Below are 16,996 nucleotides of genomic sequence, written 5' to 3'. Positions count from 1 at the left end.
GCATTATAGAGTCTATTTGGTTACAATGATCATTTATGGCATGTCTCCATGTTCAACTTTGGTTGTGTATCCATTTCATAATCTCAGCCCGAGACGAAGCAGCCTACTGCGCTCTCCAAGACAGAAACGTCCTCGTGGGAAACTATGATAAATGCAAACACTGTAAAGGGGAACAGCTACTGTATACCACCTGCATGTTCATGAGGGTAAATCAGGATTATTTTAGGAGCTCCTAACAGCTGCATCTTTCATATTCTTGTATTGATTGTCCAACTCATCCTTACTTATCTCCTTCCAGTTACTGCCATTCTTTTCAAAGTGTTTATGATCATAATTTTCTCCATCCTTTATAAAAAGAGCGAGTAGATGGACATCATTCTTGGAGTATATAGCACAAGATGTACATCTCTCTTCTCCAGTGGCAGTCCATATGGCATCTTCACCATTTGTTACTTCCTTGACAAGGTACCCTGGCTTTGGCAAATGAAAACGTGTTGGTACATACAGCGGTTCAACATTAACTACTCTACATTCATCTGTGTCCTCTTCTCTCTCTAAATCAATGGAGATGTCAGTTTTGCTGGATGAAACAACCTTTAGAGACTTCAGCTTTTCAAAATAGTCTAGTGTACATTCCCACTTCGTTCCATTCTTTGCAAAGTAGTTGTATTTTATATCTGAAGAAAAGTTGCTTACAACAATAACAAGCTCTGCTTTACCTTCCTTATTGAGGTACACTTTAACATGATCAAGTGTTTCTCCAGAGGAACGAGTATAAACATTTTCTAGACTGTTCATGAGCTTAGAGACGCTAACATTCTTCTTGGGAACGATGAGTTGAATCAGATTGTCATCATAGTAATAGTTGAAGGATTTGTGCAGTAGTCTATTAGGATGAGCAATATTTAGAGAAGCATCTCTTCCCGATTCTCCAATCATCACCTCTCCCTTATCGTTAAATTCTTTCTTGTCAATACTTTTCCATTCAGTACCAACTTTCCAAAAGTACTTGGACTGATTGTTATTACCATCATCAGTCTCCAGGTAAAGAATTGTTATGTCACCCTTTTCATAACACTCAGCTAATAGGCACTTCTCATTGGTTCCTTCAGTTGCTCTCCATAGTTCATTATCAGCATTCATAACAGAGGAGATATGATAGCAATTCTTTGGAGTATACTCTTTAAATGACACTTCGGACTCATTTTCTGTATGCACATCTAACTTTGTCTCATCAGGGTTAGAAAGGTCAAGAGTAACAGGGTCGCCAAGTTTATACTTCTCCTTTAGAGCATCAAGTAGCTTCTTATGTTCTTCCTCTTTGGAATCCTTCCATTGCTTACCATCACGGTATCTATAAACCGTGGATTCTTTACCTCCTTTAATGGTCTGGATGGTAACGAACGCTGGAGTCTCCTCATCAAAGTATACAAGAGCATCCACAAGGTTTGATGATGTACCAAACGTCTTACTACCAGACCATATCTGCTTATTATCATAGTTGACTTTAGTTACCTTATCATCTTTAGGAGTGAGTTTAAGAATCTTAACACTTTCTTCTTCACCTTCTTCTACATCAAATAAGGAAGTGTCTACTTTGGAAGTCAAGGAAGTATGCTGATCAGACTGGCCTGGATTAGTTACATTATCCTCTGTACCCTTTAACACATCTTTTGTAACATTAGTATCATCTCCACAGTTACATACTCCTACCAAATACACTGTCCATAGTATTGCTATAATCCTCATCCTTCTATGTTACAAATGTTGAAGAATGTGTAGGAAGAGTTTCATTCACACCCCAGATGACTCAACGTTTCTTCTTCCACATGCATTGTTCTTTCTTCCTTAATTCTCGAGTTCCTATATTTTCCCTAGTGATCATTAAAAAATAAGGCTATTTTATGGTTCCACTGGACTCTTCTTGGACCCACTTATTACAGAGAAAGCCATGGGTAGAGAAGAGAAAGAGGAGAGAATGGATGATAGTATGGATCCATATTTAATGAATTATGGTTAGAAAAAACTTGGAATAAACATTTTTAGAATATACATTATGTTAACCAACCTTCTGTAAAGTATATTATGTGAATGCTTCTGATTCCACCCATCATCTATACAACATCCTGGAAAGTAAAATGACCATTTATAGTCTTCAGAAGTTTTAGGATTGTAGAAGAGTCATCAGGACTAGAAGGTGGACTGACTACTGCATTGGTCCATGTATTATCATTAGGAGAGTCTCTTTGGTAGGTAGTCTTATGGAGTGTATTTCCAGAGAGGCAAGACTGACGATAATAGACTCATTCTCTTTCCATTATATATTCATTCTTCTTCCAGGAACGTTAAACATTCATCTATTCTTTATTTATAAACTCATGGTATGTCTATAAGGGTCTCAGAAGATCTTTAGTGATGATAAGGAAGAATGAGAAACTAGCGTCAAAGACCCATATAGGACGTACACAAAGGGCAGTTTAATCAATTTATAGTAATTAAGTTTTTATGGTAAATGTATATTTCATGAATTATTCTCACTGTGTGTTTGGTTCTATGGAAGTTTACATATTAATTGTACGGAATTCTTCTGTAAAATTTACAAACGCTCTGTATAAAACTCATTTAAAGCTCTGGTAATCATGTTGTTTTACCAGCCCATTTGTGGGAATTTTTAATGCATGCACCAGTTTTCCCCCTTAAATAACTTCGCATTGCTACGCATTCTGCACTCTATCCATTAGAACAATGTATGGTATTCTTTTATAGAAAAGACATGATTTTATTACTCGGCAAAGAATGCTTCGAGGCTATTACAGTATACCGGGTGTATACTCACTTTGCTTCCTTACACAAAGACAATTCCATTCTTAATAGCTGTTTGTCTGTAAAATGTGCCGGATGTTATCTCGATTTTATGCCCATTGACGGTATAGACGTATTAAAGACCCCATGCCGCACTCTTGTCCAATTCCCACTTTGACTTACACACTACTTAATTGCATTGATTTAACAAAATGTATTCACTTCTAATTATAGCCATAGCTGGTTTCTGTGCAGCTATACTCACACCTTCACCGAGGGAGGCTATGAAATCTCTGTACGATGTCACCTTCTTCACATTAGACCTTGAAGACAGCGATGGTCCTTACGTCACTGTAGAGACTGAAGTGGAGGGAATTCCAAGCATACTATACTTTCCCAAGCCTGGGTACGTTGTAGAAAAAATTGTCCAGGGCAAAACTGAAGTTTGGGTGGCCGAGCACCATGAATTATGTTTCAACCCAATTGTTATATTCAAGGATAACAATGTGCATTACATGATAATATTTTCTCAGTCACGTGACGGATACAATTTGTACATCAAGAGGAATGTAGAAAACCAGTGGAAAGATTCCAACGAAGACTATGGCGCTATTATGGATTCTTTACGAGTCGAGGGGGACAAGAGGATTAAAATAGACACAGCTGGAGATGGCAGGTGTAGCATGTTTAACATAGACAACATGCTGTTGGTTGTACCACATACTAGTTACGTTGCAACTGGTGTAACTCACGATGGATCATACGTGTGGAGCGCACTCTCTGGTGAGAACTGCGTATTCTCGACTGTGAACTATGAATCCGAACGTCCCGTATCAATCAGGATATTCGTAAGGTCTCACAACAACTTATTCTCTCATTATCTCTTCATAAACTTGAACGGCACCTGGTTGTTTATAGACAGATATGACTACAAAACCAAGAGGAAGGAGAAATGCACGAGTGCAGAGCGGGAAAGAAGTGTAAATCCATTCATTCTGAACATCTCAACTCCAAATCAAAATACTGTAAACTTGCATTCATACGAATATAACGGAATATCGTACAAGGCATTTTCCCCAAAAGTTACCAGTTTTTTCAATTATGTTGCGGATGGAAAGCAACGGTTATGGAGAGCTAATGAAGGAGAAAAGGCCATTGTTGTCTGGATTTACGCCGGTGATGAATCCTCTCTCTGCAGGGTCAATGTTGTAAACAGCATGAACGTTGTAAAATCCAGGTTCTTTGAAAAGAGTAGTAACAAATGGAACAAGATTGAATTCAGTGACTTCCTTGGCAAGTTGGATAAAATAATAAGAGGGACATCCACCAACATCCGATTGGACGGTGCTGCGGTTTGTCCGGATACATGCAACCTCATGGAGTATATGGAACATGGATTCCTGACAAAGATTGTACTTCCCATATGGCACTATCGGGTTTCCAGTATCTACTATGATAATAGGCGTATTTGGGAAGCTGAAGATGACAAGGAATGCACTCTCGCCAACTTTTTCATTAGGAATGACAAAAAGTTTTGCTTCATCATGGTAAAGGGTAAAGGGGACAAGATAGAGGACATGTTCTTTGAGTGCGTTGATGACAAGTGGAAGAGAGTATCCAGTGAGGCGTTCTTTGATTTCTACGATGACCCGGCCAAGGCCCTGGAATCTGACATTATCGGGGGTCTTGCGATTGATATTAGCGGCAACGGTGACAAGGTCCTCAGGGTTACAGATCATACACTCTTTGGGATAAGAACACGCAAGTATCACCCACATCCTGACATTAGAGTGGACGAGGTTAGAGACGGCTCAAATCTTATCTGGAAGGCCAAAGGTCAAAATGAAAGGTGTCTCCTCTCAGAGACTTATTCTAGCGATAACATAAAAGTGGTTGCTATTCACAACAAGACGGATGATCATTTCGAGAGCATATACTATGGCAACTCTGGAAGAGGATGGGACCCTATTCCAAAGAGCAGATTTGAAAAGATGATAAAGAGGATGCTGTCAGACGCATCCCCGGACCTTCAAGACTCCAAGATATCAAGGACTGATAAATGCATGAGAAGCGGTGCTGCTGGTCTGTCTAGTGAAAAGGCTGGTAGAAGCTCGAGTGACGTTGAAGAAACTACCCTTGACATTTCCTCAAATGAATCCAACAATTTGGCAGAAAAAATCGACGCGAGGATGCTTAGTAGTCCATATCTAATATTCAACTCCAAGGCTCATCAAGAGATTAAAAAGATTGTGGATGGGAAGATAACAATTTGGGAGGCTGGAAATGGAAGAAGATGCATTTCAGCCTCATTTTTAATGATAAATAACAAGGCAGCCTTTGCTGAACTCTTGGTAAATGATGAGTTTACGACCTTTAGAGAGTATCTTGGAAGGACATCGCACGGGTGGATGTACATTTCCTCCAGTAGCTACGAGTCCGAGGTCGCAAGACTCGTCGGTTACAGCAAAAGTGACGGAGCTCTGGTCTTTGCTCCGATATTTTCTATAATAGTCCCGTTAGTCTCATTGTATTTTTAACAGTCCATGTATATGCCATTTTGTCACCTTAATTAAAGCTTGGTGATTTTTAATATTCCATATAGACATCATTTAGTTACTTTACCAATTAAAACTTCCAGCGATTTTGGCATTTTAGACATGTTACAAACGTTGTCATGGGTTCATCACTCGATCTTGTTTGCATTTGGTGGTATACAGTATCGGATGATTTGCATTTGAAGCAACGGAATTGCCCCTTTGACTTGTTATTGAGGAAAATGTTTTTTACAGCCCAATCGGATTGGCACGCTTGTAGCGATTCTTGTAAAATGTTGTTTCTCTGTAATTTTTTTTCGTCGCTGGCCATATCAATCGACTTCATGGTGACAAGATCTAGAGAGTTAATCTCTCCCTTGTATATTCTGTCGTTAAAACTCTTGTTATTTGGATCCTTCAGATTAAACCCTATGGATTTTAGCTGCAAATTATATTCCTTTTGTGCATTCAACCGGGTTATATAGTGTGTATATAATTCCCCCTCAATATCATAGACGAGCTTGTTCAGAACGGCAATGTCGGGATTACACGAATGACCAGAAACAAACGACTTGAAGAGGTACCGAAGAGCCTTGTTACGCATTTCATCGTTGTAAAGAGCACCGCTATATGGCGTTTCAGCTGAAACTGGAGGTTCCCTCGGTGATGACGAATCTGCAAATCAATGTGTATGCGAATTTCAAGTCTGGTGAGGAATAGTGCAAATGCTGGATGCAAAGTTCTAAATCTGTGAATATTCCCTTTTCAAGAGTTCCTTCTTATCAGCATATTCATCTGGTGATATTTGAACCCATTTACCCTCTTTCTTTTCCCAATAACTATAGGTTGGCTTTGGAAATCCCAAAACTCCCATACTGAGGAGGCGTGATACTCCATTCATGAGGTAGATGTTGCATGACAAACATTTATTATTCCTGAATAGATCAACCTCCCACACAACATCTTCACCATCAATGACCTTTACAATTTCGTATCCTGGATTTGGATAATATGAGCGAATATTATAGCCCATGAACGGTAGTTCATAAGTGCCATATTCCGTAGTTTTTTCCCTCTCATCCAGCCTTATAACAGCATCACCATTGTGGGCTGAAAATACCTTGAGGAGTTGAATCTTTTTGCCATAATTCTTCCTCGATTCTTTCCATTTGTTCCTTTTTAACTTGTAATACGTTCTAAATGTACCTTCTGACCGTTGGAAAACAACCAGTATGATTTTCGGTTTGCCGTCCTTCAAATAGATCTTTACGCATCCAAGCTTTTCTTCACCATTAGGAGTCCAGAGTACGCACTGCCCAATTACCACCATGATAATGTTCGCATGCTCATTTGGAACCACCTGTTTAATTGGGACATTGTCAAAAAAGCAGTCCAATGACGTGTAAACTGCATCGTTTGGAACCTCCAAGTCTATGACCCGTCCAACCTTGTCAGCATGTTCCTGTCCTTCCTCTTGTACACTGGCATATTCCCATCCATCTTCATCATCACTTGAGATGCTTAAAGTGCTGGCAACAGAAGACCCGGATGAAACAGCTTTGGGGCTAGGCAAGGGTGGTTTAAAAGCGTTTATAATCTTGTTCTTCAAGGTAGATATCCATCTACCAGACTTGCTACTAGCTGCCACTGGAACACGCTTTGCCACGCCAGACGAGTGACCGCGAAAAAACGGAGATGATTCGCCCAGTTTGAGACGTTTTTGGACAAACTCTTGTTCCGTAGTCTCCCTCCATTTTCCATCCAGCTTCTCAAAATATAGAGACTCTTTTCCACATAGCCTTTTGACAATCATCAGCATTAACGACGGTATAGAATCTTCCAAGTAAATCTCACAGGATAAACATCTCTCATCTATACATTCAGAGGCTTGCCATATGGACACCTCATTGTCCATTACCTCGGTGGCATGATAGCCTTGTTTGGGATAAAAGTGTCTGGTTGGTAGTCCCAGCGTCTTTGCTTCAAAGATGGTACAATTGTCAGTATCTTTGCTGTCTTTTAAGTTTATGGAAAAGTCCTCCTTTTTCTCTACACGCACCTTTAGAGCCTCTAATTGTTCCTTGTAGGACCCTCTATAGCGTATCCACCTACTGGAAACCCTTTCAAGAGCAACTGAACTTTTAATAGACGCTGTCATGACTGTTATAACGGCGAAATTCGGTAGACAGTTTTTAAGATAAAGTTTGCAGTAGAGCAAAGTCTCTCCAGGTTTTGAAGCCCAAACAAGAGACCCGGAATGGACGATCGTCACAGATACGTTGCATTGTGGATAAACCAAAAAGAGGTGATTACCATCATAGTGGTACTCATATACATCTTTGGCTGATGGATTTATGGTATCAAGATCAAGAATTAACCTATCTTCCGGTTTCGAGCATGTTGAACGTTTACTAATTGAGATTTGATCATCGTCTCCGCAGTAGCAAAGACGTAACATATAGAGTACCAACAATAGATCAGTAGTACTCATATTTCCCAATTCTTTAAGTTGATGTGTGAAATGTGCAAGTTCCTTTATTTCCGGAACATTCCACTGTGACGCGCCAGTACTTGTCTAGATTCCTATCGTGCATGCACTACACGAGAGAACAAATAGGGAAGAACCTGAGGGGTTTAAGACAAAGTTATGGTATGCAATATGTGTTTCACTTGGCAAAACTCTTCTGTACGCCTTTTGGAGGTGCTGTACTTCTTCCACGCCTCCGCAGACAAGTGCATGCAAATGGCTGTCATTGAGAGATTCCAAGCACATTTAATATTCATGTGGATATGTCTTGGTCTATAAACTTAAATCCATCTTCACCTCCAACATACTCATACTTTGCATCTATTGATTTTCCGTCCCTAGTGTAAGAGGAGATTTTTAGAATGTGAGGAGAAATACTTTCATCAAATACTACCTTCCTGTTTAGGATTCCCTCCACGGTATCATTAATGATACATTCACCGTACTTGACTTGACCGATTACAAAATCAAATCTCATGTCATCCTTTACAAAGTATCTTGTGACGTGTTCATGGGTATCATCCATCCCCAGTAATTCTGTGTCTTCTTCCATCATTATATCGAGTTCTATGGGTTTCCTGATTATACTTTTGTATGATGAGCTACCGGGTCTCTTTACAAACTCTTCCATATCCATTGCAGTGCCCCCGTCGGAATTATAGATATCTATGACCTCAATATACTCTGAGTGGTCGACACAATAAACAAACAATACTCTTCTCTCAATATTGCCCTCATCGTCTTCAAGAATGAGTTCATCATCATTAATTACCCGGCCAATTTTGTAGTTTGCGTAAAACTCTTCCTTTATGAGGTAACAGAAACTATTGGGTATGTCCTCAATTATTTCCACATCTACTTCATACGGTAGATCCCTTGACAGATCTAGGTTTATAGAAGTCTTTACACCATCTCTCAAGCTTTTCGTCTGGCCGGTAATGAACAAAATTGATGCCGATAATATCAGCGTACTCAAATTCATCGTTAAGTATTTCTTAAGGTCTGGTCTGAATAGAATTAACGAGAGCGATCAATATCATCACCCAGCTATTAGCTAGCTAATTCAATAGCAGCAGATATTGAGTGCTTTAAATGTATAACTACTCGTAATTCCTCAGGAAAATTTTTATTCTTACATCAATTTTGCAGATGAAATGCATATTAGTAGTAATTTTTATCCAACATTTGCAGTAATTCCTCACATAGACAAGATCTTCTGTGGAGATTTAACAAAATACCACGCAAGGTTTTATATTATACGTTGACAGATGAAACTTACCAGTGTGTTCAGTTTTTTGTCTCTTTGATGGTGTGCTGCCTGTGGATTTTAGTGCTTCTTTCCAATTCTTAATTAGTCCATTTACTCTATCAAATGTGTCTTTTGAGACATTTTCAACTTTCTTTGACAACTTGGTGAGAACAACACCAATCTTTGTGCTCTGGAGAGTCTCACGATCTATAGTTACACGCTCTAATTCGCTTAAATATCCATCGATTGTCGAGATCTACATGTTTACATGAAGGAAATATTTTACTGAAGAATGTGAAAAAAATAGAGCATAGATTGGAATAGCTTCTGAACGAGTTTACAGATCAAAGGACGTTTGAGATTGCCATAGTAATGAGTTTTTGTATCCGTAGTGGTGACATTTCGTAGGTATGTATCGTTGATAAATGCTTTTTGAATTCAAGAGTTTTGTAACAGAGTGATAGTAGCAGTAGTAGAAGAGTTGTCATTAGTAGAAGTAGTAGCAGCAGCATCAGTATGAGAAGCTCCACCATCAACACCATCATTATCATTACCAACAGATCCAGAAGGTCCTTGAAGTCCAGTATCGCCAGTAAGTACATCAGGTCCAGCTTTTCTTTCAGCCTTTTCATCTTCATTTTGGGATTCTTGTCCTTGTCTTTTTACTTCATTTTCAGAACGTTGTTGCCCTAGTTCTTCCTCTTTTTGTTTAACAGTATCTTTACAGTCTTCCAAGTTAGCACCATGTTCTTTGAGTCCCTTTTTAAGATCACTCCACTGTTGGTGGTTTAGAGTACTAAAATCTTTCGGTGTTATGCCGTTGAGACTTGTAACTGGTGTCCATTGTTCATCTCCATTATTATGACTACTACTATCCGGCTTATGGTACCAACTAGTAGCTATACCTCCACCGTCAACGTATATCAGTGCAGGTCCATTTCTATTCTCAAGACAGTAGAAAGCGTAGACAGCTTTTACGTTGGGAAGAGGAAAGCCATATCCAGTTAGTTTTATACGCTTTCTATCCTTTTCACTGTTAGTATCGCCACTTGAGTAATACTTAATGCCTGCAAATCGATAATTCCCGCCAGAATTAATCTCATGTTTGTAGTATGTAAGAATGCTTTTGCCAGAATGTGTTTGACAATAAATTTTCTCGCTAGTAACAGTAATTCTACTCTTATGAGTATTACAACAGTACTGTTCTTCTTTTTTGGATACACCGTATGAAAGATCTAGGGTGACTGCATTGTAATGCTGGCAAACCAGGTCATCCAATACTTTCTCAAGTTTATCACCATTTGTTGAGAGTTGATCATGTTCATGCCAATCTTTGTTACCTTTCTCACTCCTGGCATAATATTTGGTTCCACCTGATCCAGCAATGGTAACTCCTACCAAAATAGCCCTGGTAGGTGTCTGAGTACCATTCTCATGCTTCCAGTAATATGCTGCAACTGAGGTCGCCTTTTTATCTTGAGATTCCTGATGTAGACCATGTCCATTTAAAACATCATTTTGCTGATCATCCCATATTTTTGAAAGCTGGAATGGTTGATGTCCACCAGAATCATCCTGATGAGTATACCTGCAGAAGTATCGAGTAGGGTCAGAAGTTCTTGTGACAGTAATCTGCTTACCTCCGGTAGAATAGTCATGAGGTGGTTTGTTTTTCAGATCTATGATTACTCCATCTTGGTCCGCCATTACTAGCGTTATCAGAGAAAGTCCCTACTCCACCACTCATCCTCCATGTTCAGAGAGTATGCTCTTTCAAAACTCTGAGATCCATGAGTATCTCAATGCGACCAAAGGGAGCAGACTAGTATCTTAACTACTCCCTAGACAACCATACATTCATCCTCTCTCACAACTAGTTCACCGTCTAACCGTATGAACATACTCTGCCATTATGGACACCCCTGTAGCTACACTGTTCATCTCGTCGGCTAGACCAAACTCGCCATAGCTCAACTTCATTCCTGCAATCTCATACACAGTCGCCGATATGCCAAGGAAACGAAGTTGCCATAACACACCAAGTCTAGAGTTTTCATTCACCAATGGATGGGCACCTAGAATGGCTCCTATGGGCCTCTGGGCTCCCAAACTGCTCCTGTCTGTCAACTCCGTCTAGCTACGCTATTCATTCCCTCTAGAGAATGCCCTGGCTGAAAATTCACGCATTAAGCTCACCTCGTTGGTCAGTTCTTCCTGTTCCTTCTTGAGGAGCTCCTCAATCTTCCCTTTAATCTCCTCCAGTCGGGACATTTTCTCTCTCGTCCTCTAAATCATCACTTTGCCCTTCATAAAAGCGACTGGGAGGCGCCGCGCCTCCCATGGGGAAGCCAAGGGCCCGTATTCGCCAGTTTTTGTGTACCACCGGTTGCAAAGTACAAGTTGAGGAAATTATGACGAATTTAATCCCCTGGTGTTGTGCTTAGGTGACAATGACGATGGAATCCGTTCTGGAGACGTTCGGGACGGAGTTCTTGACCATTCTGGGCCTTTTGGGGGGAATTTTCGTCCTATCAAGCGGCCAGGACGGTTATAGTTGGCTCAGGTTCGGCAGAAGGAGCAGAATCAATAGCATCTACCAACTGCTGCCCATTTTGCAAAAAAACGCCAAAGTTGTCTTTTTGCTCTTTTCAGATTTCTCATCGTACGTTTTTATATCGCGTCTCGTACATGTACAAGTCGCGGATGCTTCATATGGACCCAGGGAGCTGCAGCCAAACTGGCCTGAATAGGTCAGACTTTGGCAGTCCATATGGAGAGAGAGCATACGTGACCATCTCTCCGTTATACACACTAACGAGGACATTTAGGGCAATAAACAGTGTCAAGGGTCCGAGCGACTCATTGTCTAGAGACGTTATAAAGTCCATTTTATCGCAAGAGCATTTCAACAAGTTACTGAAAAACTCACAGGAACAAGTGCTCAATGAGTTTAATGTAGATTCAGTCGAGCTGAAGAAGGCTATAGAAAAGTTTTCTCATGTAAGTTTTGGATGTCTACTAGGTGCAGAGATGAATGGGTTTAATGGTGATTTTGGTGTACCTAAGGAGGCTATACATCTTGTAGAAGATGGGAGTCCACAATGACAGGATATGGCTCCATACTGCCAAACAGTGAGCTACTTGTGAGGGAGGATGAATGAATGCTCAGTACGGAAGATATGCTCCCTTTGGTCGCATTGAGACTACTCATGGATCTCAGAGTCTTGAAAGAGGTTTAAGATAGAGCCAAGAATGATGGAGGATGAGTGCTGGAGAATTAACACTGAATATAGGAAGCAAATGTCAAGGACCATGTATCTGTAGTAATAAAGGTAACATAACTGCTAGTAAGGATACTAGTCCAGAATCTGTCAGGGGTTTTGTCTCTTATGTACATTCTGGCAAAGAGCAATTTACTCTCAAGGGAACTTTAGATGGTGGTGAAAAGCTAGGTGGAGGTGATGATATTTCAGGTGTTAAGAAAGTCTCTGTCTACTATTGGGACGGAGATGAGGATAAGAAAGGCAGACCTCTTCTTATTGAGGTGGTAAGGAGTGATGTGGAGAATACAGAATACTATTATAATGACAAAGATTATAATGAAGAAACGCAAGGTAATAACAGGATTTGGAAGTACCACGGATATTCCGGAGAAGCACCCTTACAAACCAGACTTGACGACTGTAATGCTTCCATAAATAATGTCGTACCATTCGATATTAAAGATCCCCTTAAAGAGCTAAAATTCGACTCTTCCGCTTCAAAAGGTAAAGGTATAGAACATGTTCCGTCTACACCTCAACTTAATGGAAGCAATTACAAGGTCACTGAATATAAAATTACTGGTTCTGGCACAAAATTGTCTCGACTAGAATATGATAAACAAAAGCTTAATGTAACTATTCCTCCCGATACACTTCATGGAATCAGACTATACTCCTCACCTGTTAATGATAATGTACCCATTGCAGTTGAACTAAAATCGCCAGGTAATGGAGGTTCTAAGTGGTATTATAGTGAAGACGATAGTGGTACCAACTGGGGAGAAACTGGCGATGGTGGACACAGATTATATGGCCCAGATGGTAAACCTACTGAAGCTCTTACCAAAAAGTTAGATGGACTTGCCTGTGAACATCATAATGCAGTCACTATGGATCTTACCAAGAGCAATTCTGATCAATATGCCAGTGATGGAAACTACTGTTGTGAGGAACATCAAAAGAAAGGTGGAAAGGTCTCCGTTACTCCTGTACCAGTTAATTGTACACAACATCAGAGCCAAAGCTCCCTTAAAGCTTATAAACATTCCATTTCTGATGATGGATTGAAACTAGGTGGTATTAAGTTCTACCTCAATGGCGATCGGTCTAAACAGGACAGGAAACGTGTACAATCTACTACACTACGATTGCCTGCTCAAGGACCAGTAGACGTTTATGTTTTTTATTGCAGTGATAATAAGCCAGTCCTAATTTATGTTCAAGCGGATGAAGCACTTCCTCCAATAACCACATGGTATAGAAAAGAAAAAAACAATGATGATAAATCATGGAAGAAAAGCAATGGAAAACTAAAGGGTCTAGAACCTAAAAATTTTAACAACCTAGAATGTAAATATTGGAAAAAGCTCAAAAAAGTGCTACACGAACGTAGTTGTAGTGATTTGAAAGACTGTTCCGAATCACCAGCACGTAATGAAGAAGGCGCTTCTGGAGATCAAGAAGCTGAGGATGAAGATCTTCTAGGTAGTGATGAATCTAGTGAAGATGAACAAAAGACTACTCAACTCTCACCTCAAGGTGCTATTACTCTTCCTGGACCTAAGGGTGATAAAGGACCTGATGGTAATAATGGTGGAGATGGCGGTACTGTTAAAGATGTTAGTGTTGAAAATGGTAAAATTACTTCAGAACTGTCCGAATATGCTAATCTTACTGATGCCACTAATGAAGCTGCCGAAACTGGTAAATATGGTGCAAAGGATCGAGAGGGATCTAAAACTGATGCTAGAGGTAGTAAAGCTGGCTCACCTAGTGGTAGTGATGGTAAACCTCTTCAAGCACCAAATTATGGTGAATCTCTTAGAACTCAACATATCACTGTCTTACCTGATAACTCATTTGACCAAGTTCCTAATCCTAAAGGTGAAGCTATAGTAGACTCTAAAGTTGAATCTGGTCTTGGTCAAGATGGTAAATCTTCTCTTCATCCTGATACTGCTCCTGTTGGTAATCAAGGTGGTAGTGGACCTGGAGGAGGCTCTGGTGGAAGAACTCAGGCTACTAGTACAATAAGTAACAGTAGTCCGTCATGGGATTTGTTCGGTTCTGGTCTCGGAGGACTAGTGGCTAGAGTTGTTGAAACAGCTGCTACTCTACTTAAACCTGCTCATACTCATGGAGGATTTACTTCTAAATCTCCTCAAGCACCAGATGGTGATCCATCTCCTGGAGCTTCTGCCTCTGGGGTATCTACTGCTCGTACTCCTGAAGAAGCTCTTCTTCCTGATGAAGCTGCTACTAATAGTCAACCTACTGGAGAATCTACTCATCTTCCTCTTACTACTACTACTCATAAATATGAAGGTGGTCAGCCTCCTTCTGAAACTACTGCTCCTGAAGATGCTGAAAGACCTGAACATTCTGCTTTTACTGAAGTTCCTGCTCTCCTTGGTATAGGATCAATATTTGGAGCATCCTCTGGTACTCTCACCGGAGCTGGTGCAACATTTTTTGGAGGATGGAAACTTTATAATCGCTATAAGGGAGACCCTTGGGTTAGACAGATTTAGGAGTCTATGGACTCCCCTCGGGATCTTCTTTATTACCATCCATAGTGATACTCAATTTATTCATCCACAACCCCTCCACCTTTTAACCTTTATACACTCATTATACCATGTAGGACGACCAGGTATCAATGTACAACGTAGGAATAAACCAAATGTACAACACCGTACTGGACGGTGGTTACCCTCAGTGTCCTGGATTCGACGCTCCAGAATCTCTGACTAAGGAGTCCATGTTGCGAATCCTGGAGAAGATAATAATCGGCAAACTAACCGACTATTCCGACGAAAAGATCATTTCGGAGGAGATGAAAAGGTACGGCTATGACAACACGCTGGATGCTCTGGTGGCTTTCAAGAGTGTCGAGAACACTTACAACTACGACCATTCATTCCTCAAGGAGCGTGGTAAACTAACTGAAAAGTTCAAGAAGATATGCTCGAACGACAGCATCCAAAGGGTAAATGCTGAGGAGCTGGCGATTTTAATAGACACAATGGAGGAAGATACACCGCTATATCTTGCAGTATTTGACGACTTTGTGGACCCATCACTGCTTGAGGTTATCGAGCAGAGGGTCAGCTCTGGAGGTGAACCAGCTGAGCAGAGCCATAAAGAGGACGGAGACCAGGGCATAGCAAAGGTCCACGAGGAGGAAATATGCGGCTCAGGGGACAAACGTGGGCACGATGCCAAGGATCAGAGTCGGGGTGAACCCACAGACGGCAAAGTAACCGACAGTGTGGAGTCGAGTGCAGTAACCTGCTGGACTTTTAGATGCAACTTGGCTCCGGAAACAAAAGTCTCTTCATTCCCGGCAGTCTTGTGCTTTAGGAACCGCAAAGTCGAGGTAAGTTGCGAATTACAACGTGTGTCATGAGAATGCACAGAAAACCTACTACGACTCCGGGAGCCTACGTGTGGCCACACGGGCATCATAGTGCGAGGCAGCATTTACTTTAAGTGTCTATGTGTGTGTTTATTCAGTTTTAATTGTGGCTGGACTAAGTGATCTGTGCCTCAAGTTTTTGTCCTGAAATGGTAAGTTTGACGCTACATGAGACGAGTGCAGCAAGGGGCGTCTCTAGAGACGCCTCTAGCGGATGGATGCGAACCTAGTGAGCACAGAGAACATCGACAGGACCTAGGAGGAACTTTGCAAGCGACAGAATGGGACAAGGATGGTCACTGGAGCCTCTAGAGCTCCGAGTGGGTGGAGAAGAGAATGCGCTGATCAACCTGCACGGTTAAAGCGTCATTCATTGACCTATCCAATCGTTGTTCCTCTTTACGGAATGGTGTGTGGAAGAAGAGTGGAGATTGAGCCCATGCACAAGTGATAAAGGGGGACAGCCTGTGCTAGACAGCTCGGAATGGCGGTAGAGGAGGAGGAGAATATGTTATTCTTTGATGAATTGGTGCTAAAATCTCTTATTCTTCCGCGCGCTCCAGTCCCTGCTTGTCCATATTCCTCATTATTTGGACCTAGCATTCGTGTCTACTGACGTAGGATACTCTTCCTGATGGTTGCTCGGATTGCCTCTGGCTGACAGCATCATGCTCCGCTAGTAGTTTGCATTCTTCATTTCGCTACGCTCCATTCATTACACATTACACCAACATGCAGAAGCGCCGCGAAGTATCATTGAGTTCATCTCGTCGTTCCTCCATTTCAGAGCGTGGATCTGCCCGTGGCAGGGGTTCGGCTCGTCGGCTGTACGACAACGAACTCACTCGTGCCTTGTATGACGATTCTGGTCATAAAATCGCAACTGGTCCTGGCAGGCATGCGGACCCTCTAGTTCCCGATCTCGACCTGCGTCCTAGATCCGCTAGGGTTCAAGAGTCTCCAAGAAGTGGCAGACGTGGAAGGATCCCCAAGGCACAGAAGCAAGCCGCAGAGTCTGCTCGTTTGGCTGCTGCAGCCCATGAGCACCGTCCAGAGGATAAGCCAAGCTCCCGCAAGAGGGGACGTGAGCCCTCCCAGGAACCAGAGAAGAAAGTAAAGAGAGCCAGGACCGGATTATGGTTCCTTACAGATAACTTTTTGGTGCGATTCTTCTCCGGCATCAAGACAAAATTGTTCGGATAG

General features: G+C 41.3%; 6 protein-coding genes across 6 annotated transcripts, besides 1 other annotated feature; 4 read left to right on the top strand and 2 right to left on the bottom strand.

Annotated features, from left to right (window-relative positions):
- Positions 1 to 222: 222 nt before the first annotated feature.
- Positions 223 to 1,749, bottom strand: BEWA_002210 (signal peptide-containing protein; the record flags this gene model as incomplete). The annotated part of the gene is made up of 1 exon (XM_004830423.1): positions 223 to 1,749. The coding sequence occupies one exon, from the start codon at positions 1,747 to 1,749 to the stop codon at positions 223 to 225; it is 1,527 nt and encodes a 508-aa protein (XP_004830480.1).
- Positions 1,750 to 3,014: 1,265 nt separating this feature from the next.
- BEWA_002200 (hypothetical protein) lies at positions 3,015 to 5,339 on the top strand (the record flags this gene model as incomplete). The annotated part of the gene is made up of 1 exon (XM_004830422.1): positions 3,015 to 5,339. The coding sequence occupies one exon, from the start codon at positions 3,015 to 3,017 to the stop codon at positions 5,337 to 5,339; it is 2,325 nt and encodes a 774-aa protein (XP_004830479.1).
- An 88-nt stretch (positions 5,340 to 5,427) lies between these two features.
- BEWA_002190 (transcription elongation factor S-II, putative) lies at positions 5,428 to 11,417 on the bottom strand (the record flags this gene model as incomplete). Its single annotated transcript, XM_004830421.1, has 3 exons — positions 11,309 to 11,417; positions 9,143 to 9,368; positions 5,428 to 6,011 (listed from the first exon to the last, which is right to left on the bottom strand). The coding sequence occupies exons 1-3, from the start codon at positions 11,381 to 11,383 to the stop codon at positions 5,428 to 5,430; spliced, it is 885 nt and encodes a 294-aa protein (XP_004830478.1). The 5' UTR covers positions 11,384 to 11,417.
- Positions 9,569 to 9,629: a microsatellite.
- Positions 11,418 to 12,374: 957 nt separating the features above from the next.
- On the top strand, positions 12,375 to 14,906 carry BEWA_002180 (hypothetical protein; the record flags this gene model as incomplete). The annotated part of the gene is made up of 1 exon (XM_004830420.1): positions 12,375 to 14,906. The coding sequence occupies one exon, from the start codon at positions 12,375 to 12,377 to the stop codon at positions 14,904 to 14,906; it is 2,532 nt and encodes an 843-aa protein (XP_004830477.1).
- A 128-nt stretch (positions 14,907 to 15,034) lies between these two features.
- BEWA_002170 (hypothetical protein) lies at positions 15,035 to 15,784 on the top strand (the record flags this gene model as incomplete). The annotated part of the gene is made up of 1 exon (XM_004830419.1): positions 15,035 to 15,784. One exon carries the CDS (start codon positions 15,035 to 15,037, stop codon positions 15,782 to 15,784), a length of 750 nt encoding a protein of 249 aa, XP_004830476.1.
- A 158-nt stretch (positions 15,785 to 15,942) lies between these two features.
- BEWA_002160 (hypothetical protein) lies at positions 15,943 to 16,996 on the top strand (the record flags this gene model as incomplete). The annotated part of the gene is made up of 2 exons (XM_004830418.1): positions 15,943 to 15,945; positions 16,532 to 16,996. 2 exons carry the CDS (start codon positions 15,943 to 15,945, stop codon positions 16,994 to 16,996), a joined length of 468 nt encoding a protein of 155 aa, XP_004830475.1.

This window comes from Theileria equi, chromosome 3 (assembly GCF_000342415.1).
Source record: "Theileria equi strain WA chromosome 3, complete sequence".
NCBI classification, from domain to species: domain Eukaryota; phylum Apicomplexa; class Aconoidasida; order Piroplasmida; family Theileriidae; genus Theileria; species Theileria equi.
The sequence above is the reverse complement of the archived record's forward strand: the minus strand, read 5'-3'. Positions and strand labels throughout refer to the sequence as shown.